General features: G+C 44.6%; 1 protein-coding gene across 4 annotated transcripts in view; it reads right to left on the bottom strand.

Moving 5' to 3' along the window:
* Positions 1–18276, bottom strand: part of PDE8A (phosphodiesterase 8A) — a 155851-nt gene that overhangs the window by 127534 nt on the left and 10041 nt on the right. For 3 of the 4 annotated variants that reach the window (XM_053988311.1, XM_053988310.1, XM_053988312.1), the window contains exon 1: positions 1645–2225. The exons of the other annotated variant lie outside the window; for it this stretch is intronic. In XM_053988311.1, coding sequence (XP_053844286.1) covers positions 1645–1905 — 261 coding nt within the window. In that variant the 5' untranslated portion in view covers positions 1906–2225. Of the gene's footprint in view, positions 1–1644; positions 2226–18276 lie in introns of those variants that run through there. 4 annotated transcript variants of the gene reach the window in all.

Raw genomic sequence — 18276 nt, 5'->3', positions numbered from 1 at the left:
ACAAACCAACAGCAACCTATAGTGTCTGGCTGAATTATCCAAACCTAGTAACAAGAATTTGTACAAAGTTCTTGAAGGTGAACAACAGAATTTAACTAAATTAAGACTGCTTCCCACACGTGTTTCTAAAAAGAGGTTTGAGGGATTTTTCCCGTTAAACAATCACACAAAAGACAAATTCACAGAACAAAAATTTTAAAAGACTACTTTTGATTCAGGTTTGGTAACATGCAGTTATAATCACTATTACAAATACAGCTAGCAAAACAATTGTCAGGACTTAGATGACAACTTAAGCTTCCTCAGCGTGGCTGCTGTGTTAAACATGCCGTGAGCTCATCTATCGTGGTGAACAGGGCCGTAAAGTTCATTTCCTGTGCAGTGTTGTTAACACAAAAATTTAGTTTAGTACACCACCATTCAGCTTCATGTTCTGTGTTAAGTATTGTTAATTTCTCACCAGCTCACTACTCTCAAAGTGTCTGCTGATTTTCAAGACTTTTTTAAACTATGAAATTTATTAAACTATGACCAAAGATTACTAAATCTGAAGGAAAATAATCAACGAAAATCACCCACATAACTGAAGTAAATTATTCCAGGTCAATACTCTAGAAGTTGTCTTAATAAGCAAGAAAAAACCCTAAAAAAGCAACAAAGCATTAGAATTTCTGTTAGTCTGCAAAACACTTGACATTCAGCTACACCTCACTTGCATCTCAAACCTGTATTTTATATTTACAGCATATGTATCTCAGTTCTTACCACAGCAAGTAGAACAGATCAGCCATGTTATATAATATCCCCAGGGCTGCTACAATGTGATTTTTCTTACATTTGCAACTACTCATTTTTACAAAATAAAAACAGTTTCCAAAAAAAAGCAAAGTTATAACCCAAACCTATAACATTAGGAGCTAAAGTACAACCCATAAATAAACAGATAAAAAGCAAACAGACAAACAAGCACTCCAAACCACTAACTGTCTCACTTCCAAGAAAATAATCACAAATCACAATTTTTTTTCAGTATGTGTCTGTCAACTCCATACAGGCTTGTGTCATACCTCTACTCAAAAGTATGGGTGCAAACACATGGGAAAAAGAAATGCAAAAAAATACACTATTTGCAGCAACAGACAAGGTCAACAAGTTGTTAATGTAAATCAGTACCCAGAGCAAAACACGCTGCCGCTCTCCCTTCAACTTTCCAAATGGAAGAGGTGTAAAGTGATCAGCCCAGCTCGCAGACCGCGATCTGCCCCTGCTTCCAAAGGGGACAAGCACGAACAGCCACGCGGGACGGCCCAGCACCGACACGGGGCCCCGCGCATCCCCCCCTGCACAGCGCGGCCCCACCGCGGCCGCACGGACCCCCGCGCTCCAGCAGACCCGGCTGAACGATCCATGAGGACAATGAACATCGCTCTCCTTCCCAGAATTAGGAAAACACATTTTTTGGAGTGAAGAAAGAGGCTTGGGTACCTCTACAAAGTCGCCAAGACACTGATTAGTTTGTAAACGAAAGTAAAGCTCAAGCCAGGAAAAGATCCCGCACAACGGCCGGGAGACTCCTTGGGCTGAACCGCTACAGCCAACTCCTGTGCTGAGAGAAACAGTGCTCGTGTTTAGCACCCTTTTTACCTTAACATTGGATCTGCCGGTCTGGGCCTCTGCCTCCATGCTCTGGCTGTTCTCCCTCTTGTCTTTCTTAGAGGAATTAGTCCTCGCCTCATAAGTGGATGTGTTGTAGCATTTAATGAATAATCCTGGGACGGGGTTGCCTTGCTGCTGCTGAGACATGGTTGTGTTGGTCTGGTGAGGGAAATTGTACTCCTCAGACTCATTGCTACTGTGACAGATCACTCTGCTGTCAGAGAGGTTGGTGCTTGGAACACAGCCCATGCTTTGTGGCCACCTGGGGAATACTTCTAAATTGTATATATATACACTTGTGTATATATGTATATATATCTTTCCTTCCCGTTGATATTTTGCCCCTGCTTAATTTTTTTGTTAACAGGTTGAATCTCTCTCCTGCGTCTCCGCTACACTCTGAAGCATGGCCATCGGTCCCTTCTACACCACCAGAAACGTGTCTGTTCTCGTCCTCCAGGAAACAGGTCCTTTTAGCTCAATCTCAGCAGTGGGCTGGGGAGCTGGAGGGGAGGGAAGGGGGGAAATCAAGAACCGGTCGACTTCGTATTTTCACAGATTATTATTAATTTGTCTAAGCCATCTGAGAATCTTGATAACGTTTTCTTTCCTTCTTGTAAAAGCAGGGAAAAAAAAAAAAAGGGGGGGGGAGGAAAAAAAAAGGCAAAAAAGCCAAAAAAAAAGGCAAAAAAAAAAAAATATATATATATATATTTAAAAAAAAAAACAAAACACCCAAACCACACACACCTCGGCGTCGGCTCGGCGCTCAGAGCGGCCGGGGGCACGGCACCATCTCCTCCCCTGAGCCCGGAGCACGGCGCATTTTCCACCCGGGCTTGCTCCGCGTTACCGATTAACCCGGGACCGGGCCGGGAGCCGCTCCCCACCTCCGCGTCCGCGCTCCCGCCGAGCCGCGCTCACTCCTCGCGGTCCCACTCGGCGCTGTGCCGTGCCGGGGGTGCGCTTTGGGGTGTGCTTTGGGGCCAAAAAACCCAACGATTTATTAAAAAATAACAGCGAAAAGCGAAACCCGCCCGGCCGCCCCGGGGAGCCGGCTGCGCTCCTCACGCCGCGCTGGGCACGTCCCGCGCCGCCTCGGTCGCGGGCGGGCGGGCGGCCGCCGCGGGGGTGACATTCAGGTTCCCGTCGTCGGAAGGAAGGAAGAGCCCCCCGTCAGGCGGCAGCGGGGCTCTCCGGCCGCCGCAGCGGCATCCCGGCTCAGCGCCGCGGGGCAGGGGCGGGCCGGGCCGCGGGGAGCCCCCTCGGGGAATCGGGCACGGCCCGGAGGGCTTCCCTCAGCCGCGGGGGCAGCCGGCGCGGCGGGCGGACGCATCAAAGGGCCTCCATGATGCCGTTGATTTTTTGGGCAGAGAAGTGATGCGAAACGGCGAGAAGGGAAAAATTTAAAAAAATTAAAAAAAAAGGGCAAGAAAAATTAAAAAGAGCGAGAAGTAGAAGGAGAACGATCCTAGCGTCCCATCCCGGCGGCAAGGGCTGCAGCGGCGAGAGCTCTGGTTCCCGGGGCCGTGGTGTCTGCATCCCTCAGCAGGGAAATGCCTGGCTCCCCGCAGCCGCCGTCCCTCGCGCCGCGCTCACCTTGTTATTATTGATGTTCCTCAGCGCGGCCGCGGCCCCTCCGCCGCCCCGCCCGCCCCGCGCCGCCCCGCCCCGCGGCTCCCCCCGCGCTGCCCCGGCTCCCGGCCCCGGCTCCCGGCCGAGCCAATGCAGCGCCCGGCGGCGCTGACCTCCGGCCCGCGCTGGCGTCAATGCAGATCAGCGGCCGCGGCCAATGCCGCGCCGGCCCCGCCCGAGCCCGCGGCCCCGCACCCGCACCGCAGCGGGGCCCGCACCCGCTCAGGGCTCGGGGTAGCCCCGGGACGCCGCCTCGGGGAGCCAGCAAGCGGCTGCCCCGTGAGACACCTGGTGCCCTGCTTCAGAAACCGGACAACGGACTCGGTTGTTCCTTCCCATCGTTTTCCTTTTCGACTCTGCCCGTGCCAATTTCTTTGAAAATATTTTTGAAAGCAAAGCCTGTGAAAAGGGAAGATGGTGCTATGGGTGGAGCCAGGCCCCGGGGCTTGGGAAATCAACTGCAGGCAGACTTTTCCTGGAATATGTATGTAAAATAAACCTTTTCAGTTTCTATATCATATGAAAGTAACTATGCTTCCTTATCCTATAGATGTGCTGGGAGACTAGATGTCTGCATGTACTTTAAGAGAGAACATGCTGTATTTAAAGCCCTTCAGACACCGTGCCCAGGGCAAAACAAGTTACTGCCATAGACAATTTTGTTCCAGAAGTGAAGTACCAGCTCAAGTGCAGCCCAGGTTCTACGACAGATATACAACAGTGTACTCTACCAGAGACCACATACAACTCCATGGCATCTTCACGTGCCTTTCGTGTTTTTCACTATGCCATTCGTAGCTTCTGCTACCTTTATTCTCAATGACTCACAGAGGTGCTTCTCCAAGGTCCTGCCTGGTTTTGCTAGCTGAAGAACAGCTCAGAGGCAACAGCAGTTTAGGGAAGGCCCAACCAAATTTCAGATTTAGGAACATGGTGAAAACCAAATATCAGAGACATGACTTTTATCAATAAGCTCCAGCATCTGAAGAGGGAAAAATTATGTGTTACACAAGGAAACTGAACTACTCCTCTGTTTTGTAGCATGAACACTTCTGTGGTCTCCTGGCAGACTCATTGTGTTTCAGAAGAATCCAATTCAGCAGGAGCGCACTTGTGCGCATTCAGGACAGCCACACTTTTAACCTTAATACCTTAACTACATGACAAATGCCATCAGGTCATAATTAAAAGCAAAACATGCAGATAAGTGATGACTATGGAACAACAAGAATAGCAAGAAGCAGCTGTTCACTCGTATACGTAACAGCATCACTTGATCCAGATGAGAGTACCTTGTAAAGTTGAGAGATGCAAAGCCATAAGTCAGTGCTTTTGAGAAATGTGGTTTTTCAGGATAACCACAGTACTTGCAATGCAGAAATGCTTTTATTTACTTCTCATAATTGCTAGCATTAAAGGCTGGAAAATCAAGTCTTTCCTTCCCCAATGTTTCTGCTACTGTGCAGCTTCAAGTATAAGCAATAGTCACATAAACTTCATCCATCCCATTAATTTAGCTGGTCTATAGAGCCTGTTAGAACCAGAAAAATAAGTCAGCTTCCTGTGCCCTCTCATCACTTTGGACACCCACTCAATATAAACATTTAACAATAAATGAAATGAAAGGCTAACCATACCCATTTGAAACAGTGGGCACTGTTTGGAGATGGATCTCCTCCTCATTCTTTCCTTTACATTAACCATTATTTACTAGATGCCATTAATGAGAACACACTTATGTGCAGCTAGAAAAAGACTGTGGAAGAAGAGAATGCTACAATTCCTACTTGTGCTGTTAAGCATAAGTGCAGGCTCCCTTCCTCAGCCCTAATGGATCTGTCAGCAAAACTGCTATTGCACTTTGTTTCTGGTGGCACTGGAGGAGTCAGAGCAAAACTTCCTTTTCAGAGCTGCACATTCAGTTTGCACTGCTGACACCTAGAGTTAAGCTTTTTACTTTGTGAAACGAATGGGTCTGGTTTGCAGGTACATAGAGATAAAATGTACAATTCGTGGTGTCATTTAAAAAAAATCAATATTGGAAAAATCTCTGCTTTCCACCTGGAATGCAAACAAATTCCCACTCAACTAATACAAAAATTTATGTAAATGACAGGCAAATACTGGGGGGAGGGGAAAATGCTTTGTTTGATAACAGCATGACAAAACAAGAAAATGTACATGCAGATATGATGTGCATGATCACTTTGATCTTTTAAAGTTTTTCCACAACTGTCCATTGGCAGATTATTACTGATTATTTCTACAGCCTGACTTCATAAGAAAAAAAAAAAAAATCAATTTGCAAGATTTTCAGATGAGAACTCACACTGCCTTGAATAGGAGGATGAGACTGAATAATCCCTTAGTAGTTTAATAAAAGCCATTGAAAAATCACTGGGGTTATTGTCACACTGATGAAAATTCAACTAAAGACAAAAAAACTGCCCTTTGAACAAGACACTAGCACTGGAATTGTCTTGTTTCTCTACAATTTGGAAACACTGGTGCTAGGTTTTATTGCCAATAGAAAAATACAGTTGAAAGTATAGATTTAACCAAAGCCTAAAATTAAAGAGAAGGGGTGAAAGCATCAAAATTGTTGCCAATGGTAGTGCACTGTATGAAGTCTGTGGATAAAGTGTCTTGTTCACACTTAATGCTGAAGTGCAGCTCAGGAAATGGTGGGCCCTGTTATAAAAAAAAAAAAAAAACAACAAAAAAAAACAAAAATCATGCAAAATAGCAGAGGAAGCCTAGGAGTGTAGACACTGGCAGATTAGGACTGTGGGGGAAGTGCAAGGTCAGTACAGAGTCAGTAAGGGAGAGGTCAGAAGTGAACTAGCTCTAGGAGACATCTGGGGGAAAGAGAAAGGTTATTTACGGATAATAAGGTTGAATTTCATTCAGGACTGCAGAATAAGAAAGAATGCTAGGAAAGAGCTTGGAATAATTGTTATCAGCTTCATCTGCAGACAAGTGGGTGCTGGGGAAGATTGAAATATTTAGAAAACAAAACATAAGTGTCAAAATTTAAAAGGATTGAAAAGACCCTATTCAGCCACATCCTCATCCTTCTCACAGAGAAATTACATTGGATCCTGCATGTTTTTGGCAGAAGACTGAACATACTGCCCCCCCAGATAGCAGATATGGGGAGTAGTGGGGGATATCTCCCCCCACATTTCCATAAGCAAATCCCTTGATGTATCAGCAGCGTCCATCCATTTCACACAGACCTTGACCAATTCCCACTGCACAATGTAAGAGTTCATGCATGAGCACTGGGACAGTTCACTCCTGTCCAGTCACACAAAAATGCATGCAAAGGCCCAGAGCAAAAATTTGTTGCCAAAATCCAGTTTTGATAATACTTCAGTACCTGAGACATGGGCAGGCAGAATTACGCAGAAGGAATGATGGACTAACATCTGCATGAACAACAAATATCACTTTGGAAAAGTGTCTGTCCAGCAAAGGCAGAGCGAGCATGACTGCAGTCCTGTTAGCACAGGCAGCAATCTTGGTAAGAGATTACTCTATGTGGTTTTAATTGCTTCTCCCCCCAAGTCAGCTGTATGGTCCAACTGTGTCTTTTGGCCTTCTGAGAAGTTAGGCAATCCTGTTGGTCTCTAGGCCAGTGAAGGAGGCAGTGGGGAGAAGGAGGAGAACTGTGGGAAATGTGCCAGCATGCAAACAGCTGAATGGACTCTACAACGCTAACTACTGACACGTGCAAGCTGTGACAGAGTTTTTCTCCCCATCCTAAGATATTTTAGAAGAAGAAACAAGGACCTTAGCCCCAAGTAAGTATCAGCATTACACCCCACAAGGGTACATCTGCTTGTTCATGTATGAGCATCAGGTATCCTGGAACAGGGTGTTTTCAGGTGACACAAGAGTAAAATTTTTCCTGAGACAGCTCATCCCCAGCTCCTGGAATGTACAGAAGTACAGTTTGTTTTCTGCATCACTTTCCTGATGTCCTGAAAAGCCCCAAAGCAGCTGAGAGCAGGCTGTCCTGATGTCCTGGCAGGCTGTCCAGCTGCTGCTGTTGTGTAATTACAATTGCAGAACACAGACAGTTGTCTGTACCACTTGGAAATCAGAGCCTTCAAGGCAGCCTAAGTCAGCAACTTTTTCAACTCTGGCACTAAAGACATTCAAGTCCAAAGCTCAGATGCTTCATGTATATACAAGCTTCATCATCATAACTGGTGTGAGAACAGCTTTTGCAGCTGTAGTTTACACATCACACTCTGCACTGCTCAGTGATCAGCAGGATAGACACACTGTTTCTAGGAGAAAAATGTACCCCCTTTTCCACTGTATCTTCTTTCCCCTTTGACTACCTTCTTTGCTGTCCATCTGTCCAGCACTTCTCAAGTTTCCCTCAGCATTATACTTTCCCTACTTTGTTTTTGGTGGGCTCTCCCCAGATTGCCCAGGAGCAGCACCTGCTTCCAGAGCAGATGCAGAGTGAAGGTGAGCAGATCTCTGCCACTCAACTTTTATCACTGGGCACAGACCTTCAGATGCTGCTGCTCTCCCTCCCCCAGTGTCTAATGCTCACCCCTAACCCATGTCTTTCCAGTGCTTGAACCTGCAGCCCAGGGACTGCAGCACCTACAGGATGCAGGAGGCTGCACTGTATCACCCAGCTGCTCCTGACCTGCTGCCAAAGCAGCCTCCAACAGCTCCTACTGCCTGGCCTCGCCTTCAGTTGACCAAAAATTTGTGGGGAAGGGAGGAACAAAGCACTGTCGTCCCCAGCCACTCCCCTATAATTACCCTGTGCTTCACAAGCAGTATTATCTGTCTGGATACACAGGGCCCTGCAGCCAGCTGTGACCATAGAGAATTAGCTGTTCCCCTCTTGGAGAATTTTCCCTTCTCTCTTCCTAAGTATTTTTAAGCCAACTTGCATTTATTTAGCATGCAGCCTTTTGAGTTTGTGATTTACTAAACCAAGGATGACAACTGGTCCCTTTAGGTGGAGTGGTATACCCAATTCTTACACCCTACAAGTGCCTGTTGTCCCTGAGCTTCTTAGGAGTATTGGATCCTTTTCTTAGCTAATCAGCCTCAGCCAGGCTCAGCCCAAAAGCAACCACAGCCTCAGGACCCTTCAGACTCCTGAACTGGTTCTCAATGCCACAACCCCCTATATTATGCTGTGGCCTGTCTGGATCCAATAAGAGAAAACAAAACAAAAAAAAATCAGTAAAAGAAACAAGCAACTTGTGTCCTCCATCAGTAAGTCAGTTTTCTTTGGTCATCAGAGTTGGAAGGACAAGCTCTTCGTCTTTATTGTCTGACCCAGCAGCTAAAAGATCAGTTCAGGCTAATGAGGGAATACTCACTCAAGACAGGCTCTCAAATCCACAGACTCCTTGCCCCTGAGTCTCTCCCAGGATCCCACTGTCTCCTGCCCAGTAGCTGCCTTCTTGTTTGCTCCTGGCTAACCAGCAGTGCTAGTGGCCAGCAACCTGCCTGCCTTCCTTCCTGTGCCACCATCCTTAACCCTTCCCAAAGGCAGACAGAGTAAGAATGGCAAAGAGAACAACAAAAGATGGAGCTAGAAACTCATCCCTGCTGCATGGCAGCAGCAGAAGCTGAAAAACTCTCAAAATTAATCTTTAAGACTAGACTGTACACCTGCAAAACAGATGGCTTTCATGGTTGCTGAATTTATTATTTAAGGAACAGATACATCATCCATGGTCATACTGAGCAGTGATTTATTATATATTAACAATAGCAAAAAATCCCGTGTCCTGGCTGTGAGATTTATGCTCTTAGATCACTGAAACAACTGAAGAATTTAACCTACAAAGTTGTCTGAGTATAACACAGGGAACTCATCTGAATACTTAACAACTCCTAGCTGTGTTCTCAAGTACATTTCCTTTCTTTGGGTCAAAACAATACCTTTAAATACACTCAGTTATACCTGACTGTCTACAGTCCTTCCCCAGTGTTAAGTCTTTCTGTGGAGCATATATGCAAGCATATGCAAGAAGCTGAACCCTTAATTAACAAAGAGGATCATACCCTACCACCAACAGGTAACCCAGAGATGATTGTGCAATTGAATATATTCCTTTTTTCAGGAATGTTTCACATCCATTCTTTCATTGCAATCAGTCTCTGCTTTTCCAGCAATGGCAGAACATTTATCCAATACTATTCTTTCCAACTATTTTTCCAACTGTATTCTTATTTCTGTAAGCTCCCACCAGGTAAGTTGCAGTCCTTGTCTCTTGCCAACGTGCAGTTCTGCATGCAGACAGTTGTAAGGAGGAATGTACAAGAATCTCTGTGGTGCCATAGCACAGCACCCATAGATCATGGTTCTTGTAAACTCCATTTTATAGCTGTCTGCACATCCAGCTGAGCAGCAGGAAGAGCAACACCACAAGAATCGCAAGAGGAGATGACAACTCAGGGGAGAGATAAGGAGAAACCACACTCAAGGGAGAGGGCAGGTGGAAAAAACCAAGCCATGGAGGTTTTCTGGGGATAGCTATTTAAAAAAAGAGAGAAACATACTCAGGATGTGTTGGGGAGATAAATCTTCTGAGTTTTTGAAAAGGGGAAGGCAGCGCTTGCAGGCTCACTCACCACAGCCCTAACAAACATAAATCTTATGACATGGGCACCATCCTTCCCAACACATTCACCAGGGCTGGCTGTAGCACAGCTATCACGGAAGGATCTGTCATATTAAGCAGAACAGCACTTGGCAGTTTGTGTGAATTATGGTTATGGCCAGCACAGCTGGGTGCTGCAGGGGTTGACAGGCTCTGTAACACAAGCACAATAGCAAGCACTAAAAAAAGGGGAAAAAAAATCTCCAAAATGTTTTGGGAACAGAGTTGAAAAATACTTCTAAAACATGTCCTTTAAATTCGTGAGAGACTTCCAAACAGATGGGGCGAGGAATGATCAGCAGATCATTGAGGGGGCTGATCTCATGGTTTAGGTCTGCCTTAGGAAGATCTCCTGGGTCTGCACTTACTGTGCCCAAGTGGGTGGGTTCCTAGTGCTTCATCAAGAGGCTTTTTAATCCATGCTCACTTGAAAGAAGCTGCAGTGCCATCTCTGTCTCCCTGATACAGCTCCAGGCACAGCTCCCCACTTCCTATCTCTGCACATAAAGGCCTCTCACTCTGGTGGCTGCAGGTAACCAGGAGCAGTCCTCATCTCTGACGTGACCCAAGTGCCAAACACACCTTTCCCCACAAGCCAAATCTGCTTTACACTTCTGCTTATGGGGAGTTTCGGAGCAAAACATTCCACACAGTGAATTAACGTAACCAAGCCGAAACAATCACTCTTAAATTCACTACCACAACAAGTATACCCATTTGGACAAAGCAATTGAAGATATATTCACCTCCTTGCACTCTTGGAAGTTCATTAGGCAAGTGTCAGAGTGGTTTGAGAAGGTCAGGATCATACCATGCACATGACATCTCTTCAGACCCCATGCAGACTGCTTCCCTCTTGCTCAGCTGGTATAAACACCTAAAAGTCACATTTTCCTTTTGACAGTCTTGGGCACCAAAAGAAAAAAACACTTTTTAAAAGAAAGCTGAGTCTTTAGGACTTCAAAAATCTGATCTAAATTGATTATCCTTTTAGAAGGAAACTAAGTAACTCTGCATTTCACAGATTCACAGGGAAAAAGCTATGTGGCCTTTTAGGAGGGGAGGTAAATTGAGAAGAAAAAAAAAAAGTATGTACATAAGATGGCTGTTGTAAGATAATCTCACGATAAAAGTTTTTTTCTAAACACAGCCACATTTCTTTTTCAGGAGGAACAGCAAATCTCAGAAAAATCAGTCTTTCTCTGGGGAGAAATACATGTGTTCAAGAACAAATATTTCAAGAGAGAACAGTTTAAACTCAGCTTACCTAGTGCAGACTGCACAGACTGGTGCTGCAGAGGGGCAGGCAGTGATGGCAAGTGTGTGGAACACTGTGACTCAGCTGTGCCTGGTTCTCCAGAGGATCAGTTCTGAGCAGCACGAGGATTATTCCCCACATCCTGCACCCAGAGATGCCACTTTTTTTGATCAGTTTTCACTCAGTGCCCTGACTCACCCATACATCACACACAGGTGAGCAAACCTTGCTGCTCACTGCCACCCAGGGGGAATTTTTAGGAAGTTCTGGAAGAGGGATATCAGGAAACTCTTGCCTACTCTTACAGGTTTTCCCCAAAAATAGCAACAGTTATCCTGGACTTACACCTGCCACTGACTAAATAAGGCACCCTTCAGATCCCTGCCAAACCCCCCACAGAGACTGAAAGAGGAGAGATGTAACAGGCCCTGTAGACCTGCAATTAATTTAGTATCTAGGCAGAAGCTCAGTCTCACAGCTGAAACTCTGGGTCCAGCTGCGAGGTATTTCACTAATTGTGTAATGATGATCAAAAAGAAGTAAATAGCAATATAGCAAATTCCATTCCTCATAGCATTTCTGTTCAAGTTTTTATTAATATTATAAGCTAAATAACAGAAAACAGTTAGTATACAAGGGCTATTTTGGAAGCACTCTGCTCAGAGACAAACTGTAGGTTTGTCTTCTTCAGCTTCTTTCATGTAGATGCTGTTTTTAGAAAAGAAACGAGAAAAATGCCAACTATTCTGACTGTCAGCTCAGGTTGTTGAACATTTAAGAATGGAAAAGGGCATTAGCCTACAATGACAGTTAAGGGATTTTCATCACTGTGTGAATTACCTGCAAAATTACACACTCACAGGGAAATCACTGACACACAGGTTTAAAATAGACTGCAAGTGCTTTGTAAAACACATTCATTTTACATACTTGTTTGCTGGCTGTGTTGGCTGCTTCTTAACATGTGGAAAAGAGAAATGAAATTATCACCCAAAGATGGCTCTGGGATACCAAGGACCCTGTGAAAGTGCCTGGGTTGTCACAGCATCCTGGGCAGGGTGGGCAGCTGCAGTGTGAGGAGCTCGTCCTGACAGCAGCATAATGGCATCACCTCACTGCAGCCCTCTGTATTACATGAGGAATATACAAATACTCAATGTTTTCTCCTGGCAGCCCTCATTTCTACTTCTATCTTTTTCTTTTAAATTTTCTCACTCTTTTGTCACATGACACATTTTTATTATTTTACTATAGGACCCTTTTGATATTATCAACACACTAAGAATTACAGTTATATTTTCCCATCTGAGGCATTTATCTGATGCTGTTATTTGAGCTGCCCTAATTAGGGCAGATTGATCCCACCTTTATCCCAGCAGAGCATTTTGAGTTAGACCTTTGTATTTAAAAGGCACTGGCAGCACTGGGCTTCCCACAGGCACTGGGGGCAAAATATATCAACCTTGCTCTCCTTTCCAATTGGATTTTCTGAATCTGCAATGTCTTCTCCCATGCAGTGAACTTAACAGACAAAGAATGGATGCAGAGATGAAGACTGCAAAAATTATATGAGTAAGAGAAAGTAAATTAAGCAGGGCTTTTCTACACAGAGACTGAAGCAAAAATAAAAATTCTTTGCAGTGCTGTAGATTTCAGACAAAACCTAAATCCCCACACCAGCTTCCTGTCAGAGTATAAACTGCATGTACTTTGGCCATTTTCTCATCAGTTTAAAGCCAGCATCATATTTGTTACAATTACAGCATATTTACTGATGAAAGCCCTCTGAAAGACATTTTGGGAAGAGGAATGGAATTTTATCAGACTAAATTCACATTGCACAAACAATGTTTTTTCGATACATTTGTGCCCCCTGCATTATTGAAATAAACCTGAGGTAGCTCCCACATCACAATATTCTTAAAAAAAAAAAAAAAAAATAAAGGCAGGAATTACCCAGCTCTTCCTCCACTTGAGGAGAATGTGAACTTCTGATAAAAAGTTTGCTTTAGTTGCTCTGCCAAGTGCTAGGCCCAGAAGTGGGGAGGATTAATAACAGGAATGGGCTGGAGACACGTGATTGAGTTAGCCTTGTTTGCAGTTCAGCTCCTAAGCAAGGTACAGCCTGACCTTAGGTGACTGTGGCTAAAAGGAACAATTATGGAGCTTAGCAGTGGAAAAAAAGGTAAAACAAAAACAGACAGACCGGAGCCATATAACTGAAAGAATTTAAAGTGTTCAGCTAAATTAGGCACATTAGGTTAGAATACATTACATCCAAACTTTGTTAACCACTTCAGTGAGAAAAGAACTTCAGAAAAGATTATAGAAACTATGGATTTCTTCTAGAACAGATGCTGTACTGCTTCCTTTTATCTCTTAATAACAAATAAAAGTAAACTTTCTTTTATCTAAAGTTACATGGCCCTATCACAGACATACTGCAACACATCATAAATACTAGTTGATTTATGACACTAATTCCTTAGAGATGGGAAAATATTGAGTGATTTGCTCTTAATGACCTGGGAAGTATTTGTCATTGCCGAAGCAAGGCTGTAATCTGACCTCTTTCATCAAAGTCTCCACCTTTTGAAGCTTCAGTGGTTTCTGGGAAACCCTATATTTAAGACAGTTAGTATAGCCAAGTAAAATTCTGTATTTTTCAAGTGCAACATAACATATGATTGTGCAGCAACACTTTGCCTCTCCTAGAGACAGCACATCTTGATCTGCACCAGTGAAAAGCCTTCAGCTGACTAATGATCATCTAAAAGGTTTTAAACAAAACAGCTTTCTGATAAGAGTGCATTTCTTTGAGGGTCAGTTTATCAGGAAAATGCTAGTAACAGTCAAGTGGGATGACATTTAGTGTAGCACGTTACTCCTAGAAAGGAATGTCTCCCAGCTTTTTTACTAATGGGGAACCACTGCAGAAAAAGGAGTTGGTGGCTGTGGAGACACATGCAGTGAGTTTATTCATATCTGACTGGTATTTGGGGAATAACCTGACACTTTTGAGGAAGCTCAGAAACCCAGAAAGAACCTTTACACAGCTGTACAAGGAAACAATTCTCATCTCCATCTATTTTCTTAACTCTGCTTGTTTAAAAGATTTCCTAATTCTTGTTTGAGTATGGAACCATTGGCATTTTCTGTATATCAGTTCAGTTCCTGTTCAAAGAGGCCTTGGAGAGCAGCATTCCTGGTGGGATGGAGAGCAGGCCCAGAGGTGTGCTGGTGTGCTCTCTGCAGCCAAATCACCTGGAATGCTTGAGTGCTGGTACCCAGGCAAGGAGCTCTTGGATCAGGAGCAACTCCACTGAAGCCACTGAAGATGATTTTGGTTCTCCATGTGATGTCTTTCAAATGCTGTTTGTGGACACAGAAAAACACCAGAGACATGGCTTTGGGATGCAGTCATCAAACACAGGCATCCTGGGACACTCACAGATGCCCACTGCAAGCCACAGAACATAGGCCTGCTGCCTGCTGATCTGCACTGGGGAAAATTGCTAGGATTGAAGGAATTTATTTTGTTCTGTACTTCAAGGGCCTCCCGTGGGCAGGCGGGCGGGCCGGATGCAGCTGGAGCACTCCCTCCCTTTCCTGGTGCAGAGGGGAGTCAGGGAGGCCAAGCACGGCTGTCCAGAGCCCGGCATGGGGCACTGCACTGCCTGGGAGATGGCAATCAGGGGGAAAATCCCCAACCCTTCCACAGCCCAGCCAGCCAGGCAGGAAACTGCTGGGTGGCGCCCACAGACCCTACTTCTTGCCACTTAAAGCAGCTATTTAGTCCTCTTTTGAAGTGTGCTTCAGGAGTGTTGAATTGTATGAGTTTAGAACTGGGCTTAGCTAGCCACGGTGGATGGACCCTGACAAAGAGCTTTTAAGCCTCCTCAGTGAAGACAGCTGGTATTTTAAGGAACAGGTTAGGACATGACAATAGCTCCTTGCACTGGTACAACTGGTTACTGACTGTAATTCTCAACAAAGATTCATACAATAGATTCATGTAGCCATAAAATTGAACAGATTTATAAGAAAATTTAGTGTTACCTATGAAGACAAGACAATGCAATGCATTAGCTGGGGTTGGGAAGCCAATTTCACTGGTGCATGGCTCCCTCCTCACATAACTGGCTATGATGGAGGTCAGCTCATCCTCTTGGATATCCATCCTGTCTCAGTCAGACAAGAAAGTACTGTGACCTGATCCAACCCATCAAGCCCTGATCCAAACAGGAGATACAAGGCAAAGGGCTTCTATATAAGGAAAAAAAAAGGAGCTGGTGGAGTTCAGAAAAAAAAAGCAGGATCAAAAGGAGTATTTTGTAGCACAGTTGAACTCGTCGACACAGCCTGCACAGTGCCATCTTTGGCACATTATCCCACAGTATAAGAACAAAGCTGGATCCAAAAAGACAATTAAAAGGAAACCACACTATCTAGACAGGACATCTCTTCTGCAGAGCACTAATGATTAACCTTTGGAAACCACAATAATTTATCATTGAAGTAAAATGTACAGTGAAACCCAAAGATCATTGACATGAACCAGAAGTAGCCTCCGGGAGATGTCCTGCTTGAAGAAAAGCATTCAAATATGTACAGGACATAGTCAGGGTCTGGGTATATAATGATGTTTTGAAAACAAATAATGTTGCACCTTAAACAAAAAGGAAACTCCCACGAGATGAAACTTGAATACTCCCTGGGGTATACCTTGAGACAGCTCTCAACATACAATGAAAGAGTCATCACAGTCCAGTTTTAGGGAGTCCCTCAGTAAATGCAAACAAGCAAGGTTAGGTAACAGAATAGTGTTTGAGCTTGGGATCTCTGCAGAAAGCATGAACTCTTTTTTACTGTAAATAGTGTGATCTGGTCTGACCAGTGGCTGATTGCAGAGCACTGTGTCTTGTTAGCTCACCTCTGGCCATAACAGGCAATCGTCACTTGCATGGAAAGGAAAACAGAAGTTAATGGACTAATTCATTCAACCTGTGTTTAAAAATCCTAAGTAAACTATAAAGAAAGGGATCTGATTCCCCTGCATGTCTGACTTTGAGCATACACAAAATGCTGCCTGTTCACAAGGTTATCTTTGTTGTAAAGCCACTGTGCACTGGCCACTAACTCTACTTACATCCATTATAGGAGCCCCTTGTATAATATGCACCTTGCTTCAGTGTGCAAGACATTTGGTTCCCAAAAACACGATAGGATGGCTGGAGTAACCACTAACCAGACATGCTGGAATGCCTGGAAGTGTCCAAGATTAGTCATTTGGCAGCAGTCTTGAGGAAATGTAGCTTTACATATCCCACTCTGGACAGAGGGTTTAGTGCTCAGGCCCTTCTGGCAGGTCTGAACCTGACTCCTCTCCTCACAGAACACAGCACAGCTTGGTCAGCTGTGGCTATGACAGCTAGAGCTGGGATGCAACTGCCACAAAAATCTGGATCACTCACTTTGTCAAATCTGTCTCCAGCATATTATTTACTTCACCAAAAGAAAGAAACCCAAACCAAAACAAACCCTATCCCTATGCTTGGCCTTGGTATTTATTTTTTCTTGATAATTTCAGCTTCTGTGTTTGTCAACTGAAAGGAAAACTCATGTGTTGCATACGCATGGGTCAGAAATCTGGTGGGTGTTTGTCTATTAGACAAGAAATCAAAGATTGGAGAAGTTTCATTCTAACCTGAGGACAACAAAACAAGGTTACTGAAGAGCAGTGTGCCTGCTCGTCAGCTGTACACATCCAGGCAAATACAAGATTGCATTTAGGTGCCTCAGTGCTGGCAGGACTGAGCTGCAGATGCTTTTTTGGTCACTGGAATTTGATGCAGGTCTTGCATGCACCCTCTTGTCAGGAGGGCTGACACCTGCAGCTCACTGCAGGGATCCAGTCCCTCTGTGTAAGGTAAGCTGTTCCCAGGCCAGGAATTGTGCACAGCACAGAGCCTGTGCCTCTGACCGGCCAGCACAGCCAAGCCAGCAGCCGGGCATTGCAGCCGTGGCTCAGGAAGCCCTCCCAAGGAGCACGGCCAGAGCAGCCTGTCCTGGCTCAGGCTCAGCCTGCCTGACCCTCAGAAGGACCACTCTGCTTGAGCTTAGTGCTGAGCTGAGGCAGAATGAGTCCCACTGCTCTGGAGCAGGAATGCTCACCATGAGACCACAAGCCTGGGCATCACACCATTGTGTGGGGCTGCCATGGCCTGAGCATTTCTGCTCAGGGCTGCAGAGAATGAACCAGTTAAAACATGCAGAAACCAGCAGCTGTCCTGGTTTTCATGTACTGAGCTGCAGAACTGGTGCCAAGGACTCCCGCACCCAGGACTGCACAGATGATGTTGCTCCTTCAATGTGTGACATTCATGGGGCATTCCTACGGTGAAAGAAACCAGCACGGCCGAATGGATGAATGGAAAAACGAATGGCTTCAAGTTGATTTAAGGGAGATATTTAGTCATGCATGGGAAGGAAAAGAGAGAATAAGTGACCAAAATAGAATGAAGCAATTGGAAACAGCTGATGTTTGATGAAAAGAAAGATATTTTCTGGGGTGAGAAATGTAAAAGCCTTGAGTATTTTGAAAGGGCAAATTATGCATGAGTTTTTAATCTTTTAAATGGTGCCAGGTTATCCAGAATCCACTCCAGAAAAGTTTCTGAAGCAGTTTATTCTAGAACTAAGCCAAAACCTCAGCCAACTCTGGAAATTCTTATTTAGAGTCAGACTAACATATTGTGAGCTCATGTCGCTGTTGGAAAACTTCTCCAGCTGAAAGCATGAGGGAATCGTTTTGCTAAGGAACCCTGAAGTTTAAGCCTTTTTTTTTTTTAATTTGCAATAAGAAAAGGCAGGAAAGGAAATTTAAATCCTTGATAAAAGAAAAAAAAATATAGAAGGGCTGAGTTACATTTTCTGAGATTCACTAATGTCTTTCCATTTCACAAAGACTGGACAAGTTTCATGCTGAACTGGAAGTGAGGGGTTTCCTTTCCATGAGGCTGACATTAGGGCAGTTCTCATTCAGAGGTGACAGTTCCACAGTCCTGACCCACA

Source organism: Vidua macroura, chromosome 12, assembly GCF_024509145.1.
Source record: "Vidua macroura isolate BioBank_ID:100142 chromosome 12, ASM2450914v1, whole genome shotgun sequence".
NCBI classification, from domain to species: Eukaryota; Metazoa; Chordata; class Aves; order Passeriformes; family Viduidae; genus Vidua; species Vidua macroura.
This window is presented reverse-complemented; position numbering and strand designations above follow the sequence as displayed.